The sequence below is a fragment of the Melopsittacus undulatus genome, chromosome 4, assembly GCF_012275295.1.
Source record: "Melopsittacus undulatus isolate bMelUnd1 chromosome 4, bMelUnd1.mat.Z, whole genome shotgun sequence".
Classification (NCBI taxonomy): Eukaryota; Metazoa; Chordata; class Aves; order Psittaciformes; family Psittaculidae; genus Melopsittacus; species Melopsittacus undulatus.
Genome location: NC_047530.1, coordinates 70,986,685 through 71,013,265, shown reverse-complemented (window position 1 = coordinate 71,013,265; position 26,581 = coordinate 70,986,685). Strand labels below are relative to the sequence as shown.

At 42.5% G+C, this 26,581-nt stretch overlaps 1 protein-coding gene across 5 annotated transcripts in view; it reads left to right on the top strand.

The window, feature by feature from the left end:
* SGMS1 (sphingomyelin synthase 1) overlaps nt 1-19,080 on the top strand; it is a 103,609-nt gene extending 84,529 nt beyond the window's left edge. For 4 of the 5 annotated variants that reach the window (XM_031053318.2, XM_031053319.2, XM_031053322.2 and 1 more), the window contains 5 exons: nt 3,877-4,708; nt 9,857-9,974; nt 13,304-13,457; nt 14,207-14,373; nt 16,610-16,899. In XM_031053318.2, the coding sequence (XP_030909178.2) occupies nt 4,092-4,708; nt 9,857-9,974; nt 13,304-13,457; nt 14,207-14,373; nt 16,610-16,789 (1,236 nt within the window). In that variant the 5' untranslated portion in view covers nt 3,877-4,091 and the 3' untranslated portion in view covers nt 16,790-16,899. Of the gene's footprint in view, nt 1-3,876; nt 4,709-9,856; nt 9,975-13,303; nt 13,458-14,206; nt 14,374-16,609 lie in introns of all 5 variants that reach the window. The other variant, XM_034062290.1, reaches the window with a different exon arrangement.
* Nucleotides 19,081-26,581: the final 7,501 nt, after the last annotated feature.

Genomic DNA, 26,581 nt, shown 5'->3' with positions numbered 1-26,581 from the left:
GCACTTGCTGAAGTTATTTCATTGTGCTTGGTTTGTGGTAGATGGGTATTTTGAGATACCAGTTCTACGTGGCTTTGTTTTCATAATGCAGTTGTATTATTCTGATAATCACATTGTTACTTTTAATCAGGATCAGGTAAAGGCTCCTTAATAAAGCACATCAGCTGTAGATGGAGTGGCTTAGTTGCCTGGCCCAGACTGACAACCTGTGTTAGGGCTGGGGAGGCTTGGGTGTGCACCCATCCTCCTGCCCATACCTCTGCCCTTGCTGGGGCAGTGGGATGTGGCCTGGCAGCAGCTGATGCCCATCTTTGCCTCCTGTCCTCAGCTTTTGTGGACAAAAGATGACCTTTGTGGAAGCAAGGAGACCAGAGTCTCCTTAATAGAGTCTGTTAAGTCTCCCATAAACTCCCATGAGTTTCTGACAACCTCACCTGATTAAGCTTTGATGAATGCATGATAGAAAACAAGATATTTTTAATGTGATAAGCTGGAAGGTGTTAGTAAAGCAGCTTTTTTTGCCTATCCCTCTCCCATTAGACAGGTTGTGAAACAGAGTTCTGAACAGTAGGTATGTTTGTTTTAACTCTCAGCAAAAACAGCTTTATAGCCTGCATCTTTGGCAGAGTATTATCTTTCCTCGAAGCCTTCCTCCTGTGAGTATCAGTTACTGTACTTTTACAAAAAGTACTTAGTGGTGATTTATACACTGGTGGTATGATAGCAGTAGGCTGGATTGCACACACATATTTGCTGTTTCTCATAACGCTGCCAAGGCCAGGCATCATGAGGTTCCACCAGCGTATTATCACTCTTGTGCCAGTAGCGGAGTGGTGTTTGCAGCTGGCAACCCATTTTTGTTCTTTTAGGTTCCACAGAGAGTTCATCTGAAAACTTAATAGCTTAGCTATAGCAAGAGGACATGTCATATGCATGGTGAGTAATTGCAGAATCATTTTTAGGTTGGAAAAGACCCTTAAGGTCATCAAGACCAACCATAAACCCAGCACTGCCAAGTCCACTAAACCATGTCCTAGGTGCCACATCTACATGTCCTTTAAATACCTCCAGGGACTCTACCACTTCCCTGGGAAGCCTGTTCCAATGCTAGACGACTCTTTTGTTGAAGAATTTCTTCCGAATATCCAATCTAAACCTCCCTTGGCAATGGAGATGTAGTTTGAAGCTTGGCTACAGGCTTCTGAATCCTTAAGCACGCAGAAGACTTGTGGTGAGCTGTCAGGTCAAAAAAGCTGGTATGTCCGGAGGGTGACAGTTTAAGGTCCGCTTTCCTCTTTTGGGTGGTTTGGCAGAAAGTGATTCAATCATTCCAGCATTTAAAATTGCAAAGGTTTAATATTGTTCTGCCTTGTGGTGTACACAGTGTTCCAGCAACCCCAAATCCATGCTGAATATGAAAAGCAAAACTTGGAGAGGCAGCTGATGTAGCTGTTAAATGGCACAAGGAAATTAGGTCCTGCTGGGAGTGGGCTCTTTGTGTTGTAACAGGATTAAAAGAATAACTTAGGCTTTATCAAGATTATAAGGTGCTACCCTGGGAAACAGCAGGGCCGTAGAGGTCCATTAGTATTAGTTGTGAATTTGATGCCACACAATTTTTGGTGCTGCATCTCATGGATTACAACCTGACTGTTGACCCTAGGACACGTGTGAAAGTGTGTTGGGTTTTCTTCACACAGATATGGATCTTTGAGTTGTGAATTACTGGTGCACCGCTTGAGACTGAAATACTGCGGACATCACAAAGGTGATGGTTTTTCAACCTTCTTGGTCTGCAGTGACCAAGTCAAGCCACAGGGTTGAGGTAGTTCAAAGCTGACATCACCCTTAATGCTCAGGTGGGCTAAACAGGGACCTGGAGGCAAAACATCTTCCCATAACTGCTAGTGACACCAGCTCTCCTTGTCATGGAATATCTCTGGCATGCAGTAAGGATGCAGGGTTCATGCCTGAACTTTGTGCTGTGGCTGGTGCCAGACACTGGTTTCAGGTGCCCTGTGATAATGTGACTGCAGTGACTACACCTGAGACCAGCGTGGTGAAGAGCTGAGCTGCTCTCCTTCAGTCAAGTGTGGTAGGAGTTTCTAATGTGGGTTAACATGTATAATTCAATCCATCCTTCCCCCCCCCCCCCTCGCCCCCACCATGTTCAGAGCTGTGTAACTAAATACCAGTTTGCTAAACACAACTTGAATAACTAAGCGATCATTGGCTAAAAGCCTTCCTCAGTACATGTAATCCCACAGAAAAAAAAGAAAGAAAGGAAATACAGCTCTGGCCTTTCTTCTGAAATAGCATGAATATACACAAGAGGGAATATTTATCCCTGTTTGCTACATGGATTTAAATATGTATGCATGCATGGCATGCCCAGCAAGTGAGAGGTGGTGTATGCAAAGTGCTGACAGTCTTTTGTCCAAAGCTTTTTCTTTTCTCGTCATCAGACCTGGTTCATTCTACAGAGAAACAGATTAAAACCTGCACCTTGTGTTTCTTGCTCAGTTTGGAGGTAATGGCTCAAAGAACAGTATGTTCCTACATGCAGTACAGTCACGTTTTACATAGAAGCATACCTCTGTATCTGTTTTATCCAACTGCTTAAATTGTGCCAGTAGTGTAGATTATTTTGGTTTTTCTTAGTGGTAACTTTGCTCCCTGGGATGAAACACAAACATCTGGTAGCTTCTGAGAGGCTAAATATATTCTTTAAGCTGATGAAGGCATGATATGTCTTTTGAAAATAGGAAGCGGTTTTTCCCATGCTGTTATCTTTTTCAGGTCACTTTGTGTTTACGGTACTGCAGCTTCCTGAAGGAGACACTTGGTCTCAGGTCGCAGGCTGGAGACAGGGGTTCTTGCTGTTTTCCTCTCTGTGCTCTGGGGACAACTGTGTTTTCTTTGTTCGTTTAATAAATATCTCAAACCTGGGAATTTGCTAGTGTCATTCACTGCCACATGATCACCTTCTCATGCTGCTCCTGTCTCAGAAATGCAGGAATAGCTTCCAGCTAGTAATACCTGTTCTTCAGTAATTCTTGTGTTGGAAGTGAACAGCTTTTCGCAATTAATGAGGTATTTAAGTTCATTACGTAGTTCCTTTTTTCAAAAATAAAAAATTTCACTTTCATTTTTCTACAGTTTTTTAGCTGATGACAAACTTATCTGAATTGTAGCAGTATACCATGGAAACAGTAAAATCTGTCTTGAAGAGCTGCTAAACATCCATTGGAGTCTTGCAAACCTAAATGTTTCAGTTTATTTTCAAGCTAACCTGTTTGGACATTGATTTTTTTTTTTCCTGCTGGTGCTTTGGCTAGGAGAGTATAATCCTGTTTACCTACGTCTTTTTGTTGTTGTTGTTGTTGACCTGTAGAAAAGCATTTTTTTGTGGTACACTAGGTATTTTTGCCTTGCAGAACAATAATCAGGCTTTCTGTTCGATAACTAACTGCAACAGATTGCATTAAGATACTCTATAAAGGGGAGAAAAGGTTTCTGACATCAATAACACTAAATAAACATTTGCTCTGTAGATCCTTAAATACGGTTTGGGTACTGGTTATGGACCAGAGCTGCATGGTAATAGGAAATTTAACAAATATAGAGCAGGAGGAGTCCTTCCCACAGCTGCAAAGTGGTGTTTAAAATACAGAACTGCTAAATCGCTTGAGAAAATCTTGGTAGCAAGCTCAGAAAGGACAGTGCTGTGCATACAAGACTAGAGCTCAAATCGGTTAGTCTTTTCCATGCTAGAGTCCAGCTATTCTTTTGCAGCAATATCTTCTTTAAACATGAATTGCAAACCATTTGTAAATGCTGTCTTATTTACTGGTTTTGTGTTTTTCTCCTCCCCAGGAAGAATGCCAACACGAATATGAAGTGAACCATTTCCTATGCTTGCCACAGTGCGTGGATGCTCATCAGATGGTTAGAGACAGAGACTTGCCTCTCGCCAAACCGCTTCACAGGACAAGATGAAGCCAAGGAGGAGCTTTCCAACACACTGGAGACGCAGTGGCTGCTGCCCAATTTAAAATCGATGTCGGACTGTGCCACAGCTGCCTGGCAAGATGAAAGAAGTGGTGTTGTGGTCACCCGAGGAGGTGACGAATTGGCTAACGGAAAATGCCGTGCCAGAGTATTGTGAGCCATTGAAAAGCTTCACTGGGCAGGATTTGATCAATCTCACAGAGGAAGATTTTAAGAAGACGCCTTTGTCTCGGGTGTCTTCTGACAGCGGACAGCGGCTTTTGCACATGATTGAAACTTTAAAAATGGCTCACCACATGGAGGCTCACAAAAACGGGCACATCAACGGGCACATCCACGTCAGCAACACCACGTGTGAGAATGGCTTTAGCAGTAAAATGAAGCTGAACGGGATGCCAAATGGGTTTAAGAAGGAGATGATAAAGATCCCCATGCCAGAGCCAGAGCGCTCACAGTATCCTATGGAATGGGGCAAGACTTTCCTGGCTTTTATTTATGCACTTTCTTGTTTCATCTTTACTACAGTGACTATCTCAGTCGTTCATGAACGAGTGCCTCCCAAGGAGGTGCAGCCTCCCCTACCAGATGCATTTTTTGATCGTTTTGATCGGGTGCAATGGGCTTTTTCTATTTGTGAAATCAATGGCATGATCCTTGTAGGACTGTGGTTTGTTCAGTGGCTGCTCTTAAAATACAAGTAAGTAAAACCTTTTGAAGACTAGTGCTAGGGAGGTCAAATACTGGTTTGCATCCAAATAAAATGAAGCTTCTTGTGATCTTTCTGATTTGCATTTTCCCAAATTGAAATAGATATGCCATAGGCAAACTGCAGTTTGTGTAGGCTGCTTGTGCAAAAGGGAGAAGCTCAACAGGCACCTAAAAAACTAAGAAATAGCCCTGGTCTTGTTTGCCTGCACAATTGACTTGAACACTCTTCATGTGTGAAAAGCCATGAATTGGATGTGATGGTGTTCTTGGCCCAGTTGACTGTTCAGAGGAGGCACAGCTCACACTGTTGTGAACTGCAAACCAACTTGGGATCAGTTAGTGTTTCTGTAGTTTGCCTGATGTAAAAATCTACCCTAAGATTATGATACTGGTGGACAAAACCAACAGACAGTGGCTTAGTTCATGTACCTAAACAGTGCTTAATGAAAAAGTGTTGAAGTATGTTTTTTTGCTTGACATTAGATGGGACAGGTAATGTCACACATAAAATATGTCAAGCTGATCATAAAATATGCAAAAGTATTGATATATAATGAATTTTCACTGTCTTGGTGGTTGTCTGCTTCCTTGCTCATACTGGTCAGAATTGCAAGGGTGAATTTGTCTGCCATTGGAAGTAATTTGCTGGTTACCCTCTACAGAGTGTGTGCAGTTGCTTAATTTAGGGTATTTATACTGCTGTAAATCCATAACTTTGGCTGCTTTATTGTAAGTTTCTAATATAAGGCCTTGTGCTGCTATGGCTGTAAATAAAGTGTTCAGAGTCAAGTGGCATTAAGTACTATGAGGTGGCATATCACCTTTCCTTTCAAAACCTAGGCACAATCGTGTCCCCACAGCTGCCCAGCCCAGAGGGGGTCTCCTCATTCTTTACCTGTGCACTGACTCTTGTGACTTCTGTGTAGGAAACTGAGAAAGGAATGTAATTTAGCCCCACCGTATGAAATAGAAGGTCTTTCCGTTCACAGGACTTTCTGGTGACTTTAGATTTACAGATTTACTCCTTTTTTGTGAAAAGAGAAATAGAGTCTGGTGAATCACTCACCCTTATAGTGGAGAAAAACATTAAAACTTAAAAATAAGCATGTGGTTCACCTGATTCATAAGGTACAGACAGCTTGAAAAGAGAATTGCTAAGCTGGGGCAGGACACCCTAGTGCAGTACATCTGTGCTTTTCCATAGGAATGTGACAGATGTTTAAGTAATTCACAAGACTGAGATGATGGTTTATTCATCTTTACTGCATTTTTGTACTACTTAATGAATTTTATCAGGTGAAATTCTAAAACTGTTGTACGTTTCTACTGAGATGGCGTTCCTTAGAGAACTGTTTCTAGAATGGGTAATTTATTGTTATTCTGGGGCTGTAAAAACGGTGGAATTGCCCTTTATTTTTTTATGTGCACGTATGTATAGGAGAAAGGATTTACCCGAGCTTGGCCTCTTGTTTTGTTTATGGCTGTGAGCTTCAGTATCATTCCGTTCTTGTGTTGGCAGTTGCACTCCAGCTTCTTTCCCCACTGCTCCAGCTGCCTATAGTGGATGTGGGAGAACATTAACTTTCTTGGGTCTCTGAGCATAAATGTTCAAAACTGAGGGAAGCACGTAGAGGAGGTGACATGAGATTGCTCTCAAGAACGGGATGGCAGGTTAATAGGGCAGTATGAAGGATCAGATGCCCTATAACGGAACTGAGCAGTCTTTAGATTAAGAACAGCAGAACCCATTAAGTCCTTGGAGATTTCAAAGCATTGAAACATTGGCTGATGATAAAGTATGTTGGTATTGTTGATGTGACAATTTCCCCTTGTCCCCTCTTAGCGTGTCACCATTTGGTTTGATGTGTTCGTTTTGTACTTGCTTTAGAAGGGTTCTTTCTGGGGTTTAGGGGAAGATGTCAGCTGGTCAGTGCTGGTCAGTGCGTGTAAGGGTCATGTAATGCTTTGGAGACCAAAAGTTGTCTTTTATGTCAATAAACAGAGGTATTGAAGTCTGAGAGGCCCAGTCTGTTAGTAAGAAGCAGAAAGGGAAGAACAGGAAAGGTGTTAGTGGGAAAAGGAGCCCAGTGAGATGGATTTATCTGGAAAACCTCATTCCCATGGCTTTGGATAATGAATCACTAAGTGCTATAAAAAGAGGGGAATTACTTTTGTGGCATGGGTTATCATCTCCCTTTGAAACTTAATTCAATAATAGAGAGAGGAAATTATGCCAGCTAGACCTTCCTCACTTCTGTGATCTCTGATGGTATCATTGCCACACTACATTAGAGATCTGAAGATGTGAAGCCAGGTGATTGCTGGGCAGAATGAGCCTGGTTTCTTGCCTACTCGGATGACAGAGGTACTGTTCATGGATGTCTCCAAATTCAAGCTCAGGATCACCAGTGAGTGTGTCTGCATTATTACCCATGAGCTGAATTGCTGCCAGTGGCTGGGTTGAGCCTTTGGCTGAAGGAGGAACACTTTCTGAAACACTTTTCCTCGCTAAGCAGCGACATTCCTATTGCTTATCCTACCAGAGTCATTATTTCCCAGTAACCTGATTTCATCCAGTCTAAGCCTGCTGTTCTCTGAAGCAGTGATGCACAGTAGAAATGTGTCATTCATAATACTGATCACTTGGGTCATTTTGTTTAGTCCAGAGATTGCATGATGATGCTAAATAGAATGGATCTATGTGTCTTCTGTGTTGAACTGCAAAATTTGGGCCAAAATAGAAGAAGGCATTGTCTGTCCAGCTAACCACAGTGCAGGGTTTCCCTTTGGCCCCTGTTACTGCTTTCTTGCCTGAAAATTCATTTTACCTTCAGTCAGAGACTGAAGTTTTTGGCTGGCTTTTGGGCAGGTGTACTGCATTTAGTGCAAGAAAATCAGTGACAGTTTTCTTTGAGTTTCCATACAGAATACTGCCCATGGTGTTGCACTGGTTTCCCACCAGAAAGCAGGAGCAGGGCGGCTGTGCAGATCTTTGCTGGGGTCTCCAGGCTGCCCAAGCCTTTTTCCACAGATACCATGGGGACCTGGAGAAGTTCAGGCCAGCTGCCAAGGCAGAATTAACTTCTCTGGGAAGCATTCCCAGATGTTTTGGGACAAGTACAATGCTGGGGTTTGGCCATATTTGATATCTAATTCAGTCTGCACGCTCATGGGATTGGAAAAGCAGTGTGCTGGCTACCCATGTTAGTGAGGTCTGGAGAGTTGTTGTAAGTATTGTCTTGGCCATAATAAGCTTAGAAGTTATACTTTGTAGCTGGCCTGTAATCACACACCCACACAAATCCTTTTGAGAAGGGAAAATATGAGGCTTTTTACTTTTTTAAAAATGCATATTCTAGTACAGAGCACTTTCAGACTTTCCTAAGCTAAAATGTGCTAAATCCAGTTACACCAAGTAGGGTCATGGGGAATTTTAATAAAAAAAAAAAGAAAGTTCAGTGCTTATAAACCACTGCTGCTTCTTCAGCCTCAAAATACGGTGCTGCTCAGTCCTTAATCCCTAGCCCACATTTGTCCTCATACCAGGTTTTAAAGAAAAGCAAGTTTATGTCTGGTTTTAAAGCCGGGTGCAAGTGTGAGATCTTTATTGGATCACCCTTCTAAGAGAGAAATACAAAACACAGGAAAACCACTGCCCCAGTGGCATGGTGCTTTCCACTCTTAAATTTCCATCCATGGAGCTAAATTAATAAAGTACAACTTTTGACTCCCAGTTTTGTCCATGTTTACGTCAGGAAGGGGGGAAAATACAAAATACTGTGTTTCAATAGCAGTAAGTACTGGCGTGCAAATACATTTGCACTGTCATAGTTGAAGCTTTTTTGATAAATGAAGACTCAAATTGCTGTTGATCTGGCACTGTAAAGTCATATTCTCTGAGAGTGGAGCACTACAGCTTAATAACTGCCAAAAGCTATTAAAAATAAAAAAGATGGCCATTTTTGTGCTTTGTGAGAGCTCAGCTTGATAGACAAACTCTTTTATTTCAAAGTGAATACTTCAAAATAGCAACAGATGAATGCCAGAACTTGCAGCTTGTGTTATAACCCTTGCATTTCCCAAGTGATCATAATTATAAATGACAATGATTTAAAATCAGATGAAGCCAACAGGTGCTGTAACTCGCAAGATGCGAAGGGCTGGTGTGGTTAAGGTTATGAACCTGCTGTAACTGGATTTGCCATTGATTTTTGTAATGCTGGTAGTGATTCCTCTTTGCTGAACTCTGGGCCAGCCCAGATAGAGGTTGTTTCCACCCTCATGGATGTGCTGAAAGTGTTTAGTTGTTGTGGCTCTTTCCTTGTAATGTTATTATCTGGTATGTAGGAGTGGAACTCAACAGGCCAGTTTTGGGGCTGGCTGTTACTTCTGAGTCTGATCTGCAGTTCTTTACCCCAGATGTTTTAGCTGGTTTGCAGAACTGCATCATGGTACCCCGAAATTGCATCTGCCCATCTCTGTTACATCAGCTATTTGCTGTCAGCCCTCAATGAATAAATCTCTTTGCAGCTGTGGCTGCTTGCTGTGCTTGGCTTCCCATGAAAAGACCCTGTCCTATAGCCAGAGCAGTTTGAATTTGTATTTTGAAGGTTTTGTTGCTGATGTGAATTGCTTCCTCTTTAATGCTGCTCAGGAAAAGATGTGTTCTCAGTTGTTTGGGTCATAGAAGCTATTCCTTCTCAAGCAGCCCTTTGTAAGTACTGAATGTGTGTGTCAGCCAAAATAGACTTACTCCTTTCCATCTTACAATGAAAATACTGTAACTTTATCTCCTGCATTGAACTGGAAATTAGTGACTGCTCAATGCTAATGGAGGGGTGTGGGGCATGGAATCCCTTTTAATGTGTTCAACACTTAATCTGCACAGGCTTTTGTATTCTAATCCTTATATTTCCTGTAATCACCTTCGTGTGTAATGTTAGTTGAGTTGCTCTTGTGTTTCTCAAGTGTGAGAATATTTGTAAAGTATTTTGGTATTCAGGTGTAAGATGATACTGTCACAAGTTTCAAAAGCATCCAGAAGAGAACAGTTGGTCATTTATTTACCTACAGATGTTTTGTTTACATTCAGTGAACTCCTTATTTTTTCCTCTCTTTTTTTTCTCTTCCCTTCTAGGTCTATAATTAGCAGAAGATTTTTCTGTATAGTTGGCACACTATACCTGTATCGGTGTATTACAATGTATGTGACTACACTCCCAGTACCTGGCATGCATTTCAAGTGTTCTCCAAAGGTAAACTTTTTCTGGCTCCCTTTCCATATTTTAATCTGTATGTTTTCCCCTTGTCCTGCTCTTACCACAAATATGAGCAACACTTTCTCAGTAATTGCTACTAATTTGAAAATACCAGTTTGGCATGATGGTGACATCCATCTGCAGATCTTCACCTTCCCTGTTGGTGAAGGTGCTGATGATTGCTTTGGGGCAGTGCAGGTGTTCTCACCCTTCTCAAAGTACTAATCTATGCAATATCTATAGCCCTTTCAAGTAATTTGCACAGTCAGCATGTGCAATCTGCGGAGGTGCATGTGTGAATCATTTATTTCTAAACACTTCAGGGTGTCAAATCCAAGTATGATTTCCATTTGAAAATGGCCCAAGGAGACTTTTCTAAGGCTGGTAAAACTGTCTCCTTTGTAGCTTTCTGTCCCTATATATGTTTTTTGCAATTGTGTTAGCACAAGGACTTGCCGCCTCCTCCCCAGTCTAGCACTGACTCCTGTTTGTTAGGCTTGCAAAAGCCATGGCTGAAACCAAGCTACTACAACAGAGGTGCTTAGGCAAGACTCTACTGTAGTCAGCCTTGAAGGGTAATTCACATGCTCAGGGTAGAGATGGGACAGGGATTGTGCTGTTGCATCCATCTCATTATATGTAAACATTAGTTTAACTGTGGTCCTCACTGCAATGTGCTGTTTATGATGGGGAAATCCAGTCTAATATAGACTGGACTTCTAGAGTAGGGGACAAGTTGCATGTATTAGACACAAGTGCTCTTTCTCCTTAGCAGTTTATCTCCCTGCCCCTCCTGGAGTTGTTTGTCCTATAGCTTGATTTAAGGAGGATAAAGAGGGGGGGAAAATATCTACTCCACACTAACTATACACATAGTTCAACAGTTTTGTGTGCATAGCCAGGAGTTAGGTGACAGGTAGTAAAATCACTGATTTACAGGTAGTAAAATCCTGATTCAACTTGGTACACTTGCTGTTGCTGTTTTGGTAAGGGTTGCTGGTATGTACAAAGCCAAAATGCCTCAGATCCTCAGGAAATAAAAGCCAATGAATGTACTACACCAGTTGTCTGACAAGACAGAGAGTTTGCCAAGCCTTGTGTGGCTTTTCAGTGAGAGACTGAAGTCTTTTGCAAAGAGAAGCAAGTGAGAGAGGAGTCAACATGGTATTTGATCAGTCAGCCATTATGAAATTAAAGAAAACACAGATAATTATGGGTTGAAGTGACTAAATCTGCTGTTTTTTGAAATTTACAGTGTTGGTAAATCTGTCTCATTACTCATTTACAAGTAAAGGCAACCCTATGTTGGGCTATTCTGTTGACCCAGTAAAATTAAGGGTTAGCTGGGCTTTCTTGAAAGCTATAAATATACAGGTGGGAAAAGAATAACCTCTCAACACCTCATGAGTTATATATGATTGTGAGGAGTAGGCTCTGAGGAGCATTTTAATGTTGTGTAAGGAACTGCTAGCAGGAAATGTTAAATTGCTGCAAAGACCCTGTTTAATCCATCAGAAATTAATGATTTCCACCTCTTAAAGCAAGATTGAGTTTTAAAAGAAAAGAACATGCCTGTAACAGCCAGCCAGGTGACTCTGTGTTTCCTTCTGACTGTTAAATTGTTAGCATGGATTTTAAAACTTCATCAAATGATGTAAGGATGCAGCACGTGTAATCACATGTGTTGATCTTTTAACCTTGCTCCTTTGAGCTCCGGTGGTTTCTGCTTCCCATTGGGTCCCAGAGATGCTCAGTATGTCCTGGCTGGCTCATCCCATGACGTACGTTTTCTTTGTAGATTTGCTTAACATTTGGGCTTGGTTTGGAGCTGAGAGTAGCAAAAGCAAAGTTTTGGGAGAGTACCAGCTGCCCTTTGGTCAGATGAGAGGAGGGAGAGAGGCATCTTCACCAGAAGGACTTGGTTTACTTTGATTTAGCTGTCCTAAGGCAAATTGAAGTTTTTTCAGAAATACCTTCTGAGGGTACACCTGTCATAGGTTGGAGGTGGGTCAGAGCAAATCCATCAGGTGTAGAGGAACATGCCTGTTGTTTATATGCACTGTGTGAGATAAAGCCAGTGCAGAATTACAGAATTATAGAATAGGTTGGAAAGGACCTTCAGATCATCTAGTTCCAATCCCCCTGCCGTGGGCAGGAACACCTCAGACTATAGCATGTTGCCCAAGGCTCTGCCCAGCCTGGCCTTGAACACTGCCAGGGATGGAGCATTCACAACTTCCCTGGGCAACCCGTTGCAGTGCCTCACCACCCTTACAGTAAAGAACTTCTTCCTTATGTCCAATCTAAACTTACCCTGTAAGTTTTAACCCGTTACCCCTTGTCCTGTCACTACAGTCCCTAATAAATTGTCCCTCACCAGCATCTCTGTAGGCCCCCTTCAAATACTGTAAGGCTGCTATGAGGTCTCCATGCAGCCTTCTCTTCTCCAGGCTGAACAGCCCCAACTTTCTTAGCCTGTCTTCATATGGGAGGTGCTCCAGTCCCCTGATCATCCTCGTGGTCCTCCTCTGGACTTGTTCCAACAGTTCCATGTCCTTTTTATGTTGAGTACATCAGAACTTTACACAGTACTCCAAGTTTTGTACACCGAAGTTTGGCACCGTCCTCTGACAAGCAGTATATATGTTTCTTTTGAAATGTGAAGTGGATAGAAACAATTTGAAGACTTTCCAAAGCAGAGTGGTGGGAGGCCTTAGAGTTTGGAATCAGATACTCTATTCTTCTGTGTGCTAGATCTAGGTTTCAGCAGCTGGCCGTACAGCTTGGGCAGTTCATTCTCTTTACTTTTGGATTATCGTCTCTAGGGCCTGTGCTGTTACAAACAAGATGGATTAAATTAAGCTTGATTTATTTTGGAGTGCATTGCCTCTTGAACAGAAGGAAAAACAGATGTTTAGAGAACATGACAAAATTCTATCTATAGCTGGAAATACTTTTTAATTCCTATTTATTGGTGAGGCTGGATTTTTGAGCCTGTATTACAGAATTTGTAGGTTTTCCAAGAGTCATTATTCTGAACTTCAGTGTATAGATGGGAGTTTCATTCATATATATATATATATATATATATATATATATATACATTCCCATTGTTTATCCCAGTGGAAGAATATAGTGAATAAAACCAGATCTGAAACCATTAGCTGTGCTTGGAGATTCTTGGTAGAGATACTTTTCCTGCATAGCCATGACCATTAGCAAAGGCTGCCGAGAAGACCTGGGAGAAATATGATGTCTTTACATAGTGTGAGCAATAAGTACTTACAAGTAACATACTCTGCTTTTCTGTTTTACTCTTCTACCAGCTTTTTGGAGACTGGGAATCTCATCTGCGAAGGATAATGAAATTGATTGCTGGCGGAGGATTGTCCATCACAGGATCCCACAACATGTGCGGTGACTATCTGTACAGTGGTCACACCGTCATATTAACTCTTACATACTTATTTATCAAAGAGTGTAAGTTCATTAATGTTCATGTGGAATTTCCTGTTGTATAAGTCTTTGCTAATTGACAGATTATTGTTATACTGATTGGAAGATACAGTTAAGGTATAAGTGCATGCTTTTCCAATTACATAAAAATAATAGCACTTGGAAGATATAGGGCTTACTGAAAAAGAAGACCTTGGAAACAAAGTACTTTACCATGTAGATGACTGAATTAAGCATCTTATTTAAAAAAAAACAAAACAAAAATCGTTTAGAACATAATTGAAACCTTCATTTCACCCTGCCTGATGAATGGTATTTCAGCTGTGTATTTCCTAGTCTCTCAAGACTCTAGATGAATGCCATGCTCAATGCAAGGTTGCACATTTTGCAAGAGTCAAGTCTTAGTATATGCATTTATCTTTCATGAAAGGCAAAAGAAAAGGATTGCTGTCTATGTAGAATCAGTACTGAAATAGAAATAAGTTAATTTTTACTGACCAAGGTATATCATATATGTATTGGGCTTGTTTCTCAAAGATTTAGTAATGTTTCTATTTCCCAAGGACCTGATTACCCCTGAGCACAACTTTTAAGTTATACCTTAAGAGAATGATACTTACTTTGTCATCTCAGCATTCCTACTTTTAATCTTAATGCGGGCATTGCATTACCTGCCCAGGATTGCAGTCTGCATCCTCTGCTAATTACAGCAGTAGTCTTGCATGTCAATAACATCACGTTTTGAAATAATCATTACATGTGCTTCTTTCCAGATTCCCCACGGCGACTCTGGTGGTATCACTGGCTTTGCTGGGCACTCAGCATGGTTGGGATGTTCTGCATCCTCCTTGCTCATGACCACTACACTGTGGACGTGGTGGTGGCTTACTACATCACTACAAGACTTTTCTGGTGGTATCACACAATGGCCAACCAGCAAGTGAGTTTCTCACAGTCTTTGAATCTGCATGGCTCCACTTGCCATAGCGTGGTGGTGGATGAATTTACACACTTTGAAACTTTCTGCAGGAGTAGGAGTGGACTCACCCATGTCTTGTGGAACATTCCTCTCTTCCCACTTCACATTGGGTTTGCAGGAAACAAAAAGGTGTCATCAGCTGGGTTCATCTTGAGTTATGACTGCAAAAATATCTGAAGGTCTTCCCACAGGCAGGCCTCTCTGCCTCTGCAGTGTAACCTCAGTTTTTGAAGTCCTGAATCAGGGCCAGTTGGCCAGTTTTGTGATACCTGAACAAAACATTTAGATGTAGTGGGGTTTTTTGTGCCTTGGTGTTTATTTTTTTTTGTTTTGTTGAAGCCATCTGGGTTTTCCTGGAATTCTGTGGTTTGTATACTTTAGTTAGATGGCACATCTCTTGAAGAATATTCTGAGGCCTCATTACAAATGACCCAGTTTTCCAAAGTGTTTCCAAGTGGCTGTAAGATCCCTTGACCAAGGGAAATGTTTTGCTTTTGCAGCAGAGAACAGGCGGTTCCTGTCCTAAGGCCCAAGTCTGGGAAGGCATGGAAAATAGGGTGATGAGGGAAATACTGAGAATGAGGAGCTGCTTAGAAGGAGGCAGCACTTGATTTGTAATAATGAACCAGGGAGCAGTGGTAAAGGATTCAGAGGTCATATGAAGAAGTCTAAATGAGGTCTCGTGTCAGTTCTTACTTTCCTGCCAGTGAACTAGATCAATAAGAAATCAGGTTACAATGCTGAGGAATGTGAAAGAAAATGCACAACTCTATTATCCATGGGAAAGATCTAATGAGTGAAGAGAAACTTAGGTCTGTAACAGCAAATTGGTTTCCAAATATTTTCTGTGCAACATGGAAAAAGATACTTTGCTTATCTGTTTCCTATTACTCCAGTTAATTATGTTTAAGAAAGACCCAGTATGATGTTAGGAAGTTAATAATATGATGGTACAGAGTTTTAGATCATATCAGGGTCTTCTAGCTACTGTGTCATATTATTCCAGTGGTTTTGATGCTGTTTGAAGCAGTACACTACAGTCAGACTCTGTGGTACATTTTTACCACCGAATGCCTAATTGCAAGGAATGCACTTTGATGCTCAGTCAGTTTGGGAATCACTATGTTTGATACTAGTCTGTGCCCAGATTCTTGTCATACACCATCAGGCTGACTTCTACACTTTGCATTTGCTTCTGGGCTCTTTCACGCCAATGGTGCTAAGTGGCTGTACATCCAAGCTGGAAACAACTGAAGTCAGGATTGCCTTGAATGCTAGTGAGGACTTGCTTCAGAAAAGCCCGTTGCCATACTGTATGGAAATGTACCTGTTTTACTGCATGGTGTGACTTAGAAGATTGCTCAACATTGCTTCCCTAAGCTGCTGAGATGTTGGGAAATGCTGAACCCTGGATCCTTACCTGAGCACATTTGTGTGATTTATTTTTTTTTTCCTGGTGGCTGTGGCTTGTGTCTGACCTTAAAATTAAAAGTCCACCAGGGCTAAAGTTAATTTATTTTACATGTGAGCTCATGACATGGAAAGAAAGCATAGCATACAAGCCCCATGTTTGTGCTTTCTGGTGGGCTGATACAATGCTTCAATGATACAAGTGCTCTGACACTGAAAATGTGCGGCTGGGTAGTTGGATAACTCCCTTGGTGCCTGCCCACTCCTTGTGTTTCAGCTATGGCTTGCACGTAGCTAGGATAAGTGAAAGGGTGGATTGAGACCATTTGGGAGTATGTGGGGGGCAGGGTTCATTACCTCCAAATGGGTTGAGGCATGTATTGTTCATAGCTCTGTAGGCACACAGCTGGGCTCCAAAGATATGCTTGAGCTACATGTAATTTCAGATATACCTATGCAAACAGCTGTGCTTTGGGTTGGGTTGGTGTTTTTTCATTCCCAAAACAAAGGAGACCCCAATCCTTTGGGCTATTGATTCTTTTCTTATGGGACCATTGAACAGCTGAGGTCTTGGAAACAAGGGTTAGCCTCACTTGGCTAGCTTGGTAGCTTGGTTTCTCGTGGTCCTTGTCCATGCAGATCTGTTTGAGAGGTATGTCTAGATATTAAGAGATTTTTTGGAAGCAGGACACCACTGATGAACAGTAGCAAGTGATGCGCAATGAAGTTTTGCAAGTAAGTCATGTGCTCTTTTGTAATTCTCTTTTTTCTGATTATCTTTGTGCAGGTGCTAAAAGAAGCTTCCCAAACTAACCTCCTTGCAAGGGTCTGGTGGTACAAGCCCTTCCAGTACTTTGAAAAGAATGTCCAAGGAATTGTACCTCGCTCCTACCACTGGCCCTTCCCCTGGCCAGTGCTGCACCGGGGCAGACAGGTGAAATACAGCCGCCTGGTGAATGACACATAACAGCATGTCGACAGACAATATGGGGGGAGAAAGGACCTGTCCCAAGTGCTAAGAACTCCATATGAGAAGATGCCATAAAAAAAAATCAACTGCTCCCTAACCCTTTCTTTCAACGGTTCCCTTGACTTAACCTATTCAGTTACCTGGTAAGCACTGTGATCTTTTTTTCTTTCCAAAGGATCTGCGTTGGACAACAATAAAAAAAAATTAACTTATCATGCACTGTTATACATTTCTTGTTAATAGATTTGGGATTTACATTTACCCATCACCATGTTCCTTTGTATATGATGCGACAGCATAAATGAAAGCTTTTATATCATAAGTTCTGGTCTTTCCAGTCACGTCTGGGAATAAAGCATATTATTTTCTTGGGAAAACATACTTTTCATATCTCTTGCCCCAAAGATTGGGCTGTAAGCCATTTTCTAGCAAATGACTATGTGAAGGTTTCTAAATACCTGCCTTGGGTAAAATCAAGAAATCTTTCTACCTGTTGCACCACGCTATGAATAAGGTGATAGACACAGGAAGGTTTGGTAATCTTGATTTTGTAGAATCTGCAGTGACTGTGTCAAAAAGTGCAAAAAAAGAAAAAAGTAAAAAAAAAAAGTTGTAAAGTGGTTTTCTAAGTATTTCCTAACTTTATTTTTCAAAATGTGTATGAAAATTAAATTTAAAAAGATTTTTACATGTCAGAGGATAGAGAGTTAAAATTTAAAGAAAATGCTTCTTGGGAGAGAGAGATTTGTCTATGTTTCTAGTGCCTTTCTTGTCTTGATTGTATGGTCAGTAGGCAGTCTTAAATGTTTTTATTTAATATAAAGTATTCCATAAAAGCAGAATTATATATACTGTATAATTACTAATTTTTGCATTTATAGCTAAATTAAACTGGAAATTTGCTTATAATGTTGAAAATGCCATGTATAGGGGAAAAAAACCAAATAAAAAGGGTCCGATCTTGCTCACACATTGTGGGCAGGTCACACTAAAAGGTATCACTTTATTGTCTACTTGGTAGCTGTATTTTAAAAAGAAAAACAGCCATGAATTCCGTTTTTTTAAGAACTTTACAAATGATCACTGAGTGAACTACAAATGGTTTCTCCATCCCGTATTGAAATGTTGTTGAAAAACAACAAAGATATTCTATTTCTTTAAAATATTTGTGCAGAAACTGCATGTAATTATAAGTTTCACTCCTACCATACATACTGTATGTTTGGGGAAGAATTCTATCCTAAACTTGCCAATGTGCAGAGCAAAATAGTTTTTTTTAAAAAATGAAGAAGAGAAAATATATATATATAAATATATATATATCCATTCTGTATTTTACGTGAAGCAGAGTTATCTTCTGTAGGGTTTTTGTGTATTCACAAGGTGATATTTGTATTGTAAAACAACAATGGTGAAGGAAAATAAAGAGGCTTTTGAAAAATGTAGTTTCCTTTATCTTTTTAATATTAAGTTTAAATTGAGAGCTGGGTTTATTCTTCCAAACTTTGCCTTTATTTTATGTGTTATTGCACTGTAGGCCATCAAATTTGGACTGTATGGAAACTGCATTGGTTTTGAATTGCTGTTCGCGTTGGGCAAAACAGTGCCTTATCTGAAATAAATGCTATGCAATAGATTCTGATCGTGTGGAGCCGGGAGCAGATGGGAGAAGCCTTCCTGGGAGCCATCACTAGGGCTTGAAAAATCTACGGTGAAACTGCTGGGACGGAGCGTGTTGCAGGGTAAACATCCATGACTGCAGGATCTACTGGTCCTGCCACTTAAATGACACAAAGGAAAAGAAGAAGTGAAAATGCTAGTTCTTTTTTTGGAGGGGGGATAGGTTTTATCTCCACTTCTTTTCACTGTTCCTCAGTCTTGGCCAAAAACTTCCTTGGAGAATTTATGGGGTGTTACTTCTGCTGCTTTGTTTCACTGTTGCTTGGGATGCTAAACAAGACTAACCCATTTCTTATCAGTTCTCTTTCTCCCTGTGAGGGAGGCCCTATTTCTTGGCAAAACCCTTTGCAACAGTATTTGCAGAGCTGCCTGCAAATTCCAGGGATCAGCCCTACATGCTTTACCTTCAGTTGATGGTATTATTTTGGCAACTCTATGGTTGAAAGTAAATTTAAAAGAGAAAGCAAACCCCCCCCAAGAGAGAATTCACGCTCCCAGAAGTAAATGATCTAGTAGATTTTTCAAGACCTGGCATCACGCACATCAAAACCATTGACATAAGTAAATGTATGGATATATGCACATGATATTAAATGGAATCTGCTGAATTCTGCATTGTAGTGTCTGACTTACTGCATGACTTACTTGCTAAACGTGGTTTCATGTTTTTTCACAGCAGAGCTGTGCTTTGGTGAAGCATGCTATCTTGAGAATAACTGGGCAAGGAGGGACATGGAGCTCAGCAGTGTGGCATTGCTCTGGGTGCTGCCCAGTCTGGAGGAGGGGACCAAGGCAATATATATGGGACAAAATTGTTGCGCATCAGTGTTAACTCTAGACTGTGGTGCTTGTGCTGCCTTGATTTCCTCCCCTGTGAATATCTGCTCGCCAGCACCAGCTTTTTAAGATGGGCAATGGCTTGTGATGGCACCAGTGCTGCAGGGATGGGTACGTGGAGTGCAACTGCTCATCGTTTAGCATGGTGCTAATGGTTGGGGATCTCAAATTTCCCACCGCTGAGCACTTCAGCAGTGTTTTCCGCAAGCCACTCAGGTGTGGTACGTGTACAGTGATTCTTCAGCCTTTGCTTTCTGGAAGAGCATAGCCATGGGTGGTGGAGGTCTTCTGGAGGCTTTGAACACGCATGCTTGCCTTTGAACTTCATGTTTCTGGGGTGGGATCATTGGGCAACTTCCAGGGGTAATCCTATTTCCAATTAGAGGCTGAAACACCACGTACATCATTCGCTGCACTGGTGCATGGGTGCATAGCGTGCATCTACCTTGGTAAGTGAAGCTTGTGCTGTTTGGGTGCACATGGACCTTTGCTATTGATTCCCATCAGAGAAGTGAGCGCAGCAGATTTGGGCCAGTGCAGAGCAAGAAGTCAATAAAAGAGCTTAAGTCTGGTGGTGTGCTGCCTTGATCAAAGCAAACAGCTAATGGCTTTTTCCACATTGTGCCAGTAAAGCCAACTTCTCTTGATGTTGTAGTTGAACATTGAATTGTTTAGTTTGAGGTCATCTGTAGGATGATGGACAGGAGCCTGTTTTATGTGTGGAGGGGTAAACCATAACATGTCCTGTGCAGGTTCCAGGAGGCTGAAGTTTGAAAGAGGGATCTCGACCAGAGAATGATGGAAAATGACAGCTTGAGGTAGAAAAGGGCCTGACAACTGTCTTGGGTCCTGGACAAACAGAAACCAAGACTTTTGCAAGGAGGGTGGACTTTGATGTTGCTGAGATCCAAGTTTAGCTTTTAGTCCTTCCAGATGGAGAAAGTTTTAAGACCTTTTTAATCTACAAGGGTGGAAAGATTTTGAGGAGCGCAAGCGAAGCGAGGGTAATGATCCCTTTGTTTTTCTGTACTCTGAAAAGATTATTTAATCCCTATCAACCTCCCCCCTCCTGCTTTTATTCAGGGACAGCTCAGTGCCTTTTGGCTTATCCTTGTTCTGGTGCTGGGGTATCAGAGTGCTCCCCTGAGACAAGCCACCACAGGTTCCTCGTTTGGCAACTTTTACTATCAAATTCAGCAGATACTGGACGCAAACATTTTCTGGAAGGATTTATGGCTGGTTTTTGACCATTTCACAAGGACTCCTTCCACAACCATGTGCCCAAAATAGAGATAAACGCTTTGCGTCATGCAGCGTAGCGTTCCCATGCATCTCCTGTAACCTGGCAGGAATACACATTTTCCTTGTAGAAAATTAACATAGATTTTCTAGCACTGGTGCATCTTAATGTAATTTATGCCACTGGTTATTTGTGTATGCTGTAGACTTGGCAGGGAATGCTGGTGAGCACCAAGATTTGGCCATGACGTTCTGCACATCCCTTGTGCAGCCTTGTTTAAATAGTAAGCACATCGCTAGCGAAGTCTGGGAGGAGGTGGGAATCCCCCAACTTGACTGCAGGTGGTTTTCAGCAGCAGTGTCTCAGCCCTGCTAGTTACTCTTGCTGGCAGATGGTTGGCATGTAGACATAGGTGGGCATAGAGCAGCCCACCTTGTTCATTTTATGCCTGATTTTTGCCCAGAAAAAGACAGTGGGAGTTATTTTGGAAAGGATCTGCCCAATTCTGCATTACTGTTTTTCAGTTTCTGGGCCCAGGGAGCAAGAAGGTTTTCTGTATCTTGTGCCAGAGCTCTTCTGCTTTGCACATGCTGCTTGGCTCTTCCTCTGAGCGATGCCTTCCCCATGCTCTCCCACATCCCAGGTAAGTGCTGTGCCTGTGGGGCTAATGCTGTGTGTGTTTGAGCAAAGCATCCATCCAGTGCCTGGGCCTGGCTCCAATAAATGCAGCTTTGGATGTGAATGAAGTTAATGTCACCAGAGCATTTAAAACAAATACCTCTGAATGTGTCCTGCTGCTAATTGATCTTGTTGCAGGTTGGTGAAAGGGGGAAAGGGGAATGGTTAGCTTTGTCCAGGAAATGGTGGTCTGAAGACAAAGTTGGCTGCTGTAGTCTTTCTTCTGATATCTCCTACAGTCCTGAGCACTGAAAGTGCTGCCAGTTTAAACTTAGAAATCTCTGAAACAATTTTGCTCTCAAAAGACCGCTGTCAAAACAATGTCTCTCCTCAACACCCCTCCCTGGTGATGAGGATGAGCCTCCAGGTATTAACATGGGCTCCAGCTGCTTTGGAGTTGGTTCCATCTGCTTTAACATGATGGGGACAACTTGCTGTAAGAGCATTCCCACAGGGTACCTTCACCCCCTGGAAGGGTTAAAGCGGTTCATTCAAGCTCTGCTTTTGCTGGTGTAATGTTGTAATGCATCTCCCTCCCCAGGCTTTGCAGAGTAGCTGCAGTGACAAAGGATCTCTCCTTTGGATCCATTTATGATGCACTGGGTGACTTTGGCCAGCATACTCTGACTCGAATAATTGCTTCTGCTCAGGCTTCTCCACTGATTGCCTGCAGCTGCAACACACACCAATCACAGCATAGAATTTCATAGCTGCTGATCTTCATTTTCCCTGGGAGAAGGATATGCTGCCAGACAAGTTATTTGAGCAACCCTCTGGGGTTTTTGGTTTATTTCAGCTTCTTGCAGGCAGAGCAGGTTGGGTGCGATGAGTCTGAGCTGCAAGTCTTGAGTGCAGTGAGGATTTGCATTTGCAATGCTGGCCGAGGCAGCCCTCTGCAGGGTGAGTGAGCCCTGGCTCTCACCACAAGCTGACTTCTTTTTTCCTCTTCTACTTAATATCTTATAGTCTTAAAGCGAGCACAGTAGGCAAAGAGCTCAGGACATCACCTGTTTCCCTGCACTGATGTCTCCCCCTTGGCTAGGAGATGCAGGTCTCTACCTTCCAGCAGTGAAAGGTGCTCTGGTTCATTATTTTTTAGCCCATCAGTGTACTTCCGTGCTTTGCCTGCATTTTGACAGGTGACTGAAACATGCCTTCCCATTGCATCTGGCAGCCAGGTTACTTTTTGTTAAATCCACTATTACCTTTTTGTCAGAGGCTCTGACACTTGCTCCAGTGCCCTCCTTGTCATTTGGTTTGTACCAGATTGTTCAGGGAAATGAAAATGTGGCACTTTTCCACATCTGTCCATTTCTACCCCATATTCTTCCCATGGAAAGAATGACTTACCTGTGCTTTGTCACATGGTCTCTTCATGAGGTCATTCTGCACTTCAGCCTGTGGGAAACCTCAGCCAGGCTAGGGGAGCAGTAAGGGAGGTACTTCAGCTTTGAAAGCAGTAACATCATGTATGCGACAAGGAATGTGTGTTTGGCCTTTTGCTGCTGCTTCGGATGATTGATGGCAAAATAGTTTTCATTTGTTGTGAAGCTTTAACCCACTGGATTTAATCTGTGAATAGATTTAAGGCAAATGATCTGGGGAACTTTGGCCTGTTCCCATGTCTGAACATCAATCAAGTATGAGACAGCAGCAGACCATTGCCAGGATTTGGTTGTCCGGAAGGGTAGAAGGTCCTTACTCATACCACATCCCAGGACAGGATTTTGGTAATGTTTGGTAGATAACCCTTTCGGGTCAGCTATCATCAACTGATCTGCACATGACTTGAGTTCAGAAACTGTCACTGTTCCAGTTTTACTACCTTTGCAAAAGCCCTTCTCCCTGTTCAACCTGCCCTTCCTAAACTTCCCGTGCATGCTCCCAACCGTGATGTCCAGCAGGAAAGTCACCATTTATCACCATAAATAGGTCTGATTCTGCTACCAGGAGCAGCTTTCAGCCATGCCAGGGACCCGTGTTGTTTCCACAACATGGGGTGCTGTCTCCCAGTAAGCTGCAAGTACCCATATACCCCATCCCACAGAGCTGTTGGTGTCTTTCCTGGAAAATAACTTCACTGCCCCCAACAACTGTTTAGCACATGTGCAAGGGCTGGTGACTGACGACCTCAAGGGATGCCGGAGAGCCCAGTGCTGGGTCTGCAGCAGTTTTTGTTGTGCAGCTCTTTATGGGCCTGCTCTTCTGGTTTTCTTTCTCTTTGGCATCACTTTTGTCCTCCTCTTGGTTTTCCACTGAAGTTTTAGGTGCTACCTGTACCCACAGAAAGGGGTTCTGAGCCTCAGTGATGTGTTTAGACCTGGCTTTAGCCATGTAACCTTGTGTCATTCAAGCCCAAGCTCAGACAGCTTCTGTGAGCAGGCAAAAGCCATGTCCATGGCTGAAGCTCCTATTGAACACAATGGGATGAGCTCTCCCAGTGGGGGTGGCAGATTTGACTTTACCAGAAGAACTAAAGGTTTCATGAAGCCATTGAAGCCATTCACAAAACAAATACTTGAAGAGCTGAGATCTTGGTGAAACACCTCAATTTCTGCATCAGCCACTGGAGGCACAAGACGTTTCAGAAGGAAATCACTGACCCAAGTGTTGGGCAACCAACCAGAGAGTTCGAGAGAGATCTGGTGCTACTGCTTGGTGCTTCTGGATCAGTCTGTGTGCCAGCCAGCTCATGGGGCTGGACTCCAGCATGGCCACCATGTCCATGTCATGCTTGTGACTTCAGCCCTTCAGCCAACAGAGATATCTGCTGCTGCTTGGAGCAGGTGTGTGAGTGTTTTGATCAGGAAAGATGGAGAAGAATATCCATGAATAGCTTCCTGATCAACCCCTGTTGTGTCCCTACCAAAGCCTGAGCAGCTTTTTGCTGACAGCTCTGTGCAGAAATGTTATCTTCTGCCATCAGTAACCTCCTGTGTCCACGTAAAAAGGACTTTGGCCATTCTTTATAAAATAAACAACATTATCTAAGAGGCCACATAATTGCTTTCCCATCCTCACATCCAGGATCGCAGCTTTGCTGAACATTGTGGGTCTGTACAAGTAACATGCCCATGTTGAGATGATGGTGGGTTCAATTGTCTGCTTAGGAAGAGAGTATTTAACAAATAGGCTTGAATCAAGGTTTCTGTCCTCCAAGTGATGAGGTTTGCAGCATGTCTGACCTCTGGAGAATTGCTCACTGCTATGAGGTATTTGCAATGGCTTCCCAGGGCAAAAAAAGATTTGCACCCTAGAAACACACCTGGTTGATGCAGTGGCAGCAGATATCCTGCTGGAATTCTGGTTCTGTAGAAGGTGGTGCAAAATGTTCCAGTGTAATAAAAAAAAAGCCTGGCAAAACACTGCTCGCTCTTTGTTTTTTGATGTGCTCCAGCAGAGGCAAACAAAGCTTCATCCGGGTTATACAGCAGATCTGTCCTCTTCCCAGTTCTGTGTGTGAGGTGAGTGATACCAGCAGGTAAGTCTCTTCTGGACTCCTTTTATAATGAGTTGAACAGAAAGGCGGTAGAATTGGTATGAATCTCTAGGAGGCCCTTTTGAAGATGTTCAAGAACCCCACAGCTCATCCAGCAGATAGTTGTATGAGGTGGCGAGTGCTTCACCCCAAACATAGGGCTGCACTTACAGGTAGGAAATACAGTTTCTGTTAAAATGCAAAAGAACGTGAGTTTTTACTTTGGGCCATTATGGGATGTCTTTTGTCTGTCAACCAAAACTCGCTTGGGAGTGGGAAAATGGGGTGGTTGGGTTGCTGTGTCAGTGATGACGAGCTGTGTCAGAAAAGTAGAGATTCTTTAGAGGAAGGTTTTGTTCTCCTCCTGTAGCAAAGGCAGCCGTGCCTTTCATCCTCACTGCTTAAAGTGTTACTTTTATTCACAGTTTTTACAGATGAAGTATTTTCTCCTTGTTTGTCTTAGATAGGACATGGCAAACAGCCCTGTTCCTGGTGGGGGCAAATTGCCTCCTGTTGTGAATTGCATCCTGCCTTCCCGGCTGGCCCATGGAAACCTCAGGCACCTCTGTGGGTTATCCTTTCTGGAGTTACAGAGCCATGGTGAGGTTTTTTCCTCAGTTCTTTGCATATCATGGGTTGAGACTGGCAGGACACACTATCACTGTACCAACTCCTTATAGTTCAATTTCTTAAGTTTTCAAGACAGTCCAGCAAATATAGCACCTTCAGGAAGAGCCCTTGCTTTTCCTTCCAATGCACAACTTATTTCTGGCTTGTTTCTGTTCCAGGACCTCTCCCCTTGCAGCAGAGTAATTGACTGATCATGGCTTTGTCAAATGAGGCTCTTCAGTTGCCTCCAGGACCAATGCAGAATTTGGGGCTACCTTACCACCCAAGGCAGGGTATTCCCAGCAGCATAGAGGTGACCACTGGTATTTGTCAACCCACAGGTTGTTCCTCCACCAGCGGCAAGGGCAAGAGCGTTCCTCCGGTGTTGCAGTGAGGAGATAAATCTTGCTGCTCCCCACAAGCCGGTCCAAAAATCACCGAGTCAAAGGCAATACTGAACGTGACCTTGAAGTGATGACTCAGACTGCATGTGCTTGGTACTAGTTGGAACATTAACCCTTGGATTAGGGTGCATGAAAGAAACTGATGAAAGACAAAGCCTGAACCTTCTGAAATGTTTGCTTTTGGAAGCTGAGTGAGAGGGAAAATGTTGGAGGTGGTTTCGGCCTTAAATCCCACCACAGTATGTGTTTGGTGGGGGAAGCAAAGAGGTATTGCTAACGGAGGCTTTCATCCCCCCTGCCAGCAAGGGCAAGCAGTTTCTCTCTGAGGAAATGTGATGGGTCCTGTCCTGTTTGGGAAGAGAAAACTGTCAAAACCCGTCAGATAAAGAATACTTTAGCAGCTGGTGAATTTATGGATGTTGCAACGCAAAGGAAAACAGATGGGAAAAGGCGCTTTCCAATAAATAAACTTTTTAACAAATAAAACCACATCAGTAAGATATATTTTGCATCTTAAAATACAATCTTGTGTTGAAGTTCTTCCTCTAGTAGAGTTTGGCAACCCTGGGGACTAATCTTTCTGTGAGGATTAGGAGTCATGGCCCAATGGGAAGCAGCAGCTGTAACACAAGCTGATCAAGCTGCACCAGAGCTGGTCAGCGCAATTCCAAAAAGGTTATTGTAGAGAGGTAGGCACAGTTCATAACTTAAAGCAAACACACGGGGAAGAAAACCCTATCATCTCCTTGTGCAGTATAAATTATTGATTCTTCTTATCTTGTGCGGTGATTGACTCACAGGGCTATAACAGCAATAATTTTCAAGCTGCACTTTTCAGCTTGAAACAGGTCTCGAGCTGAAGA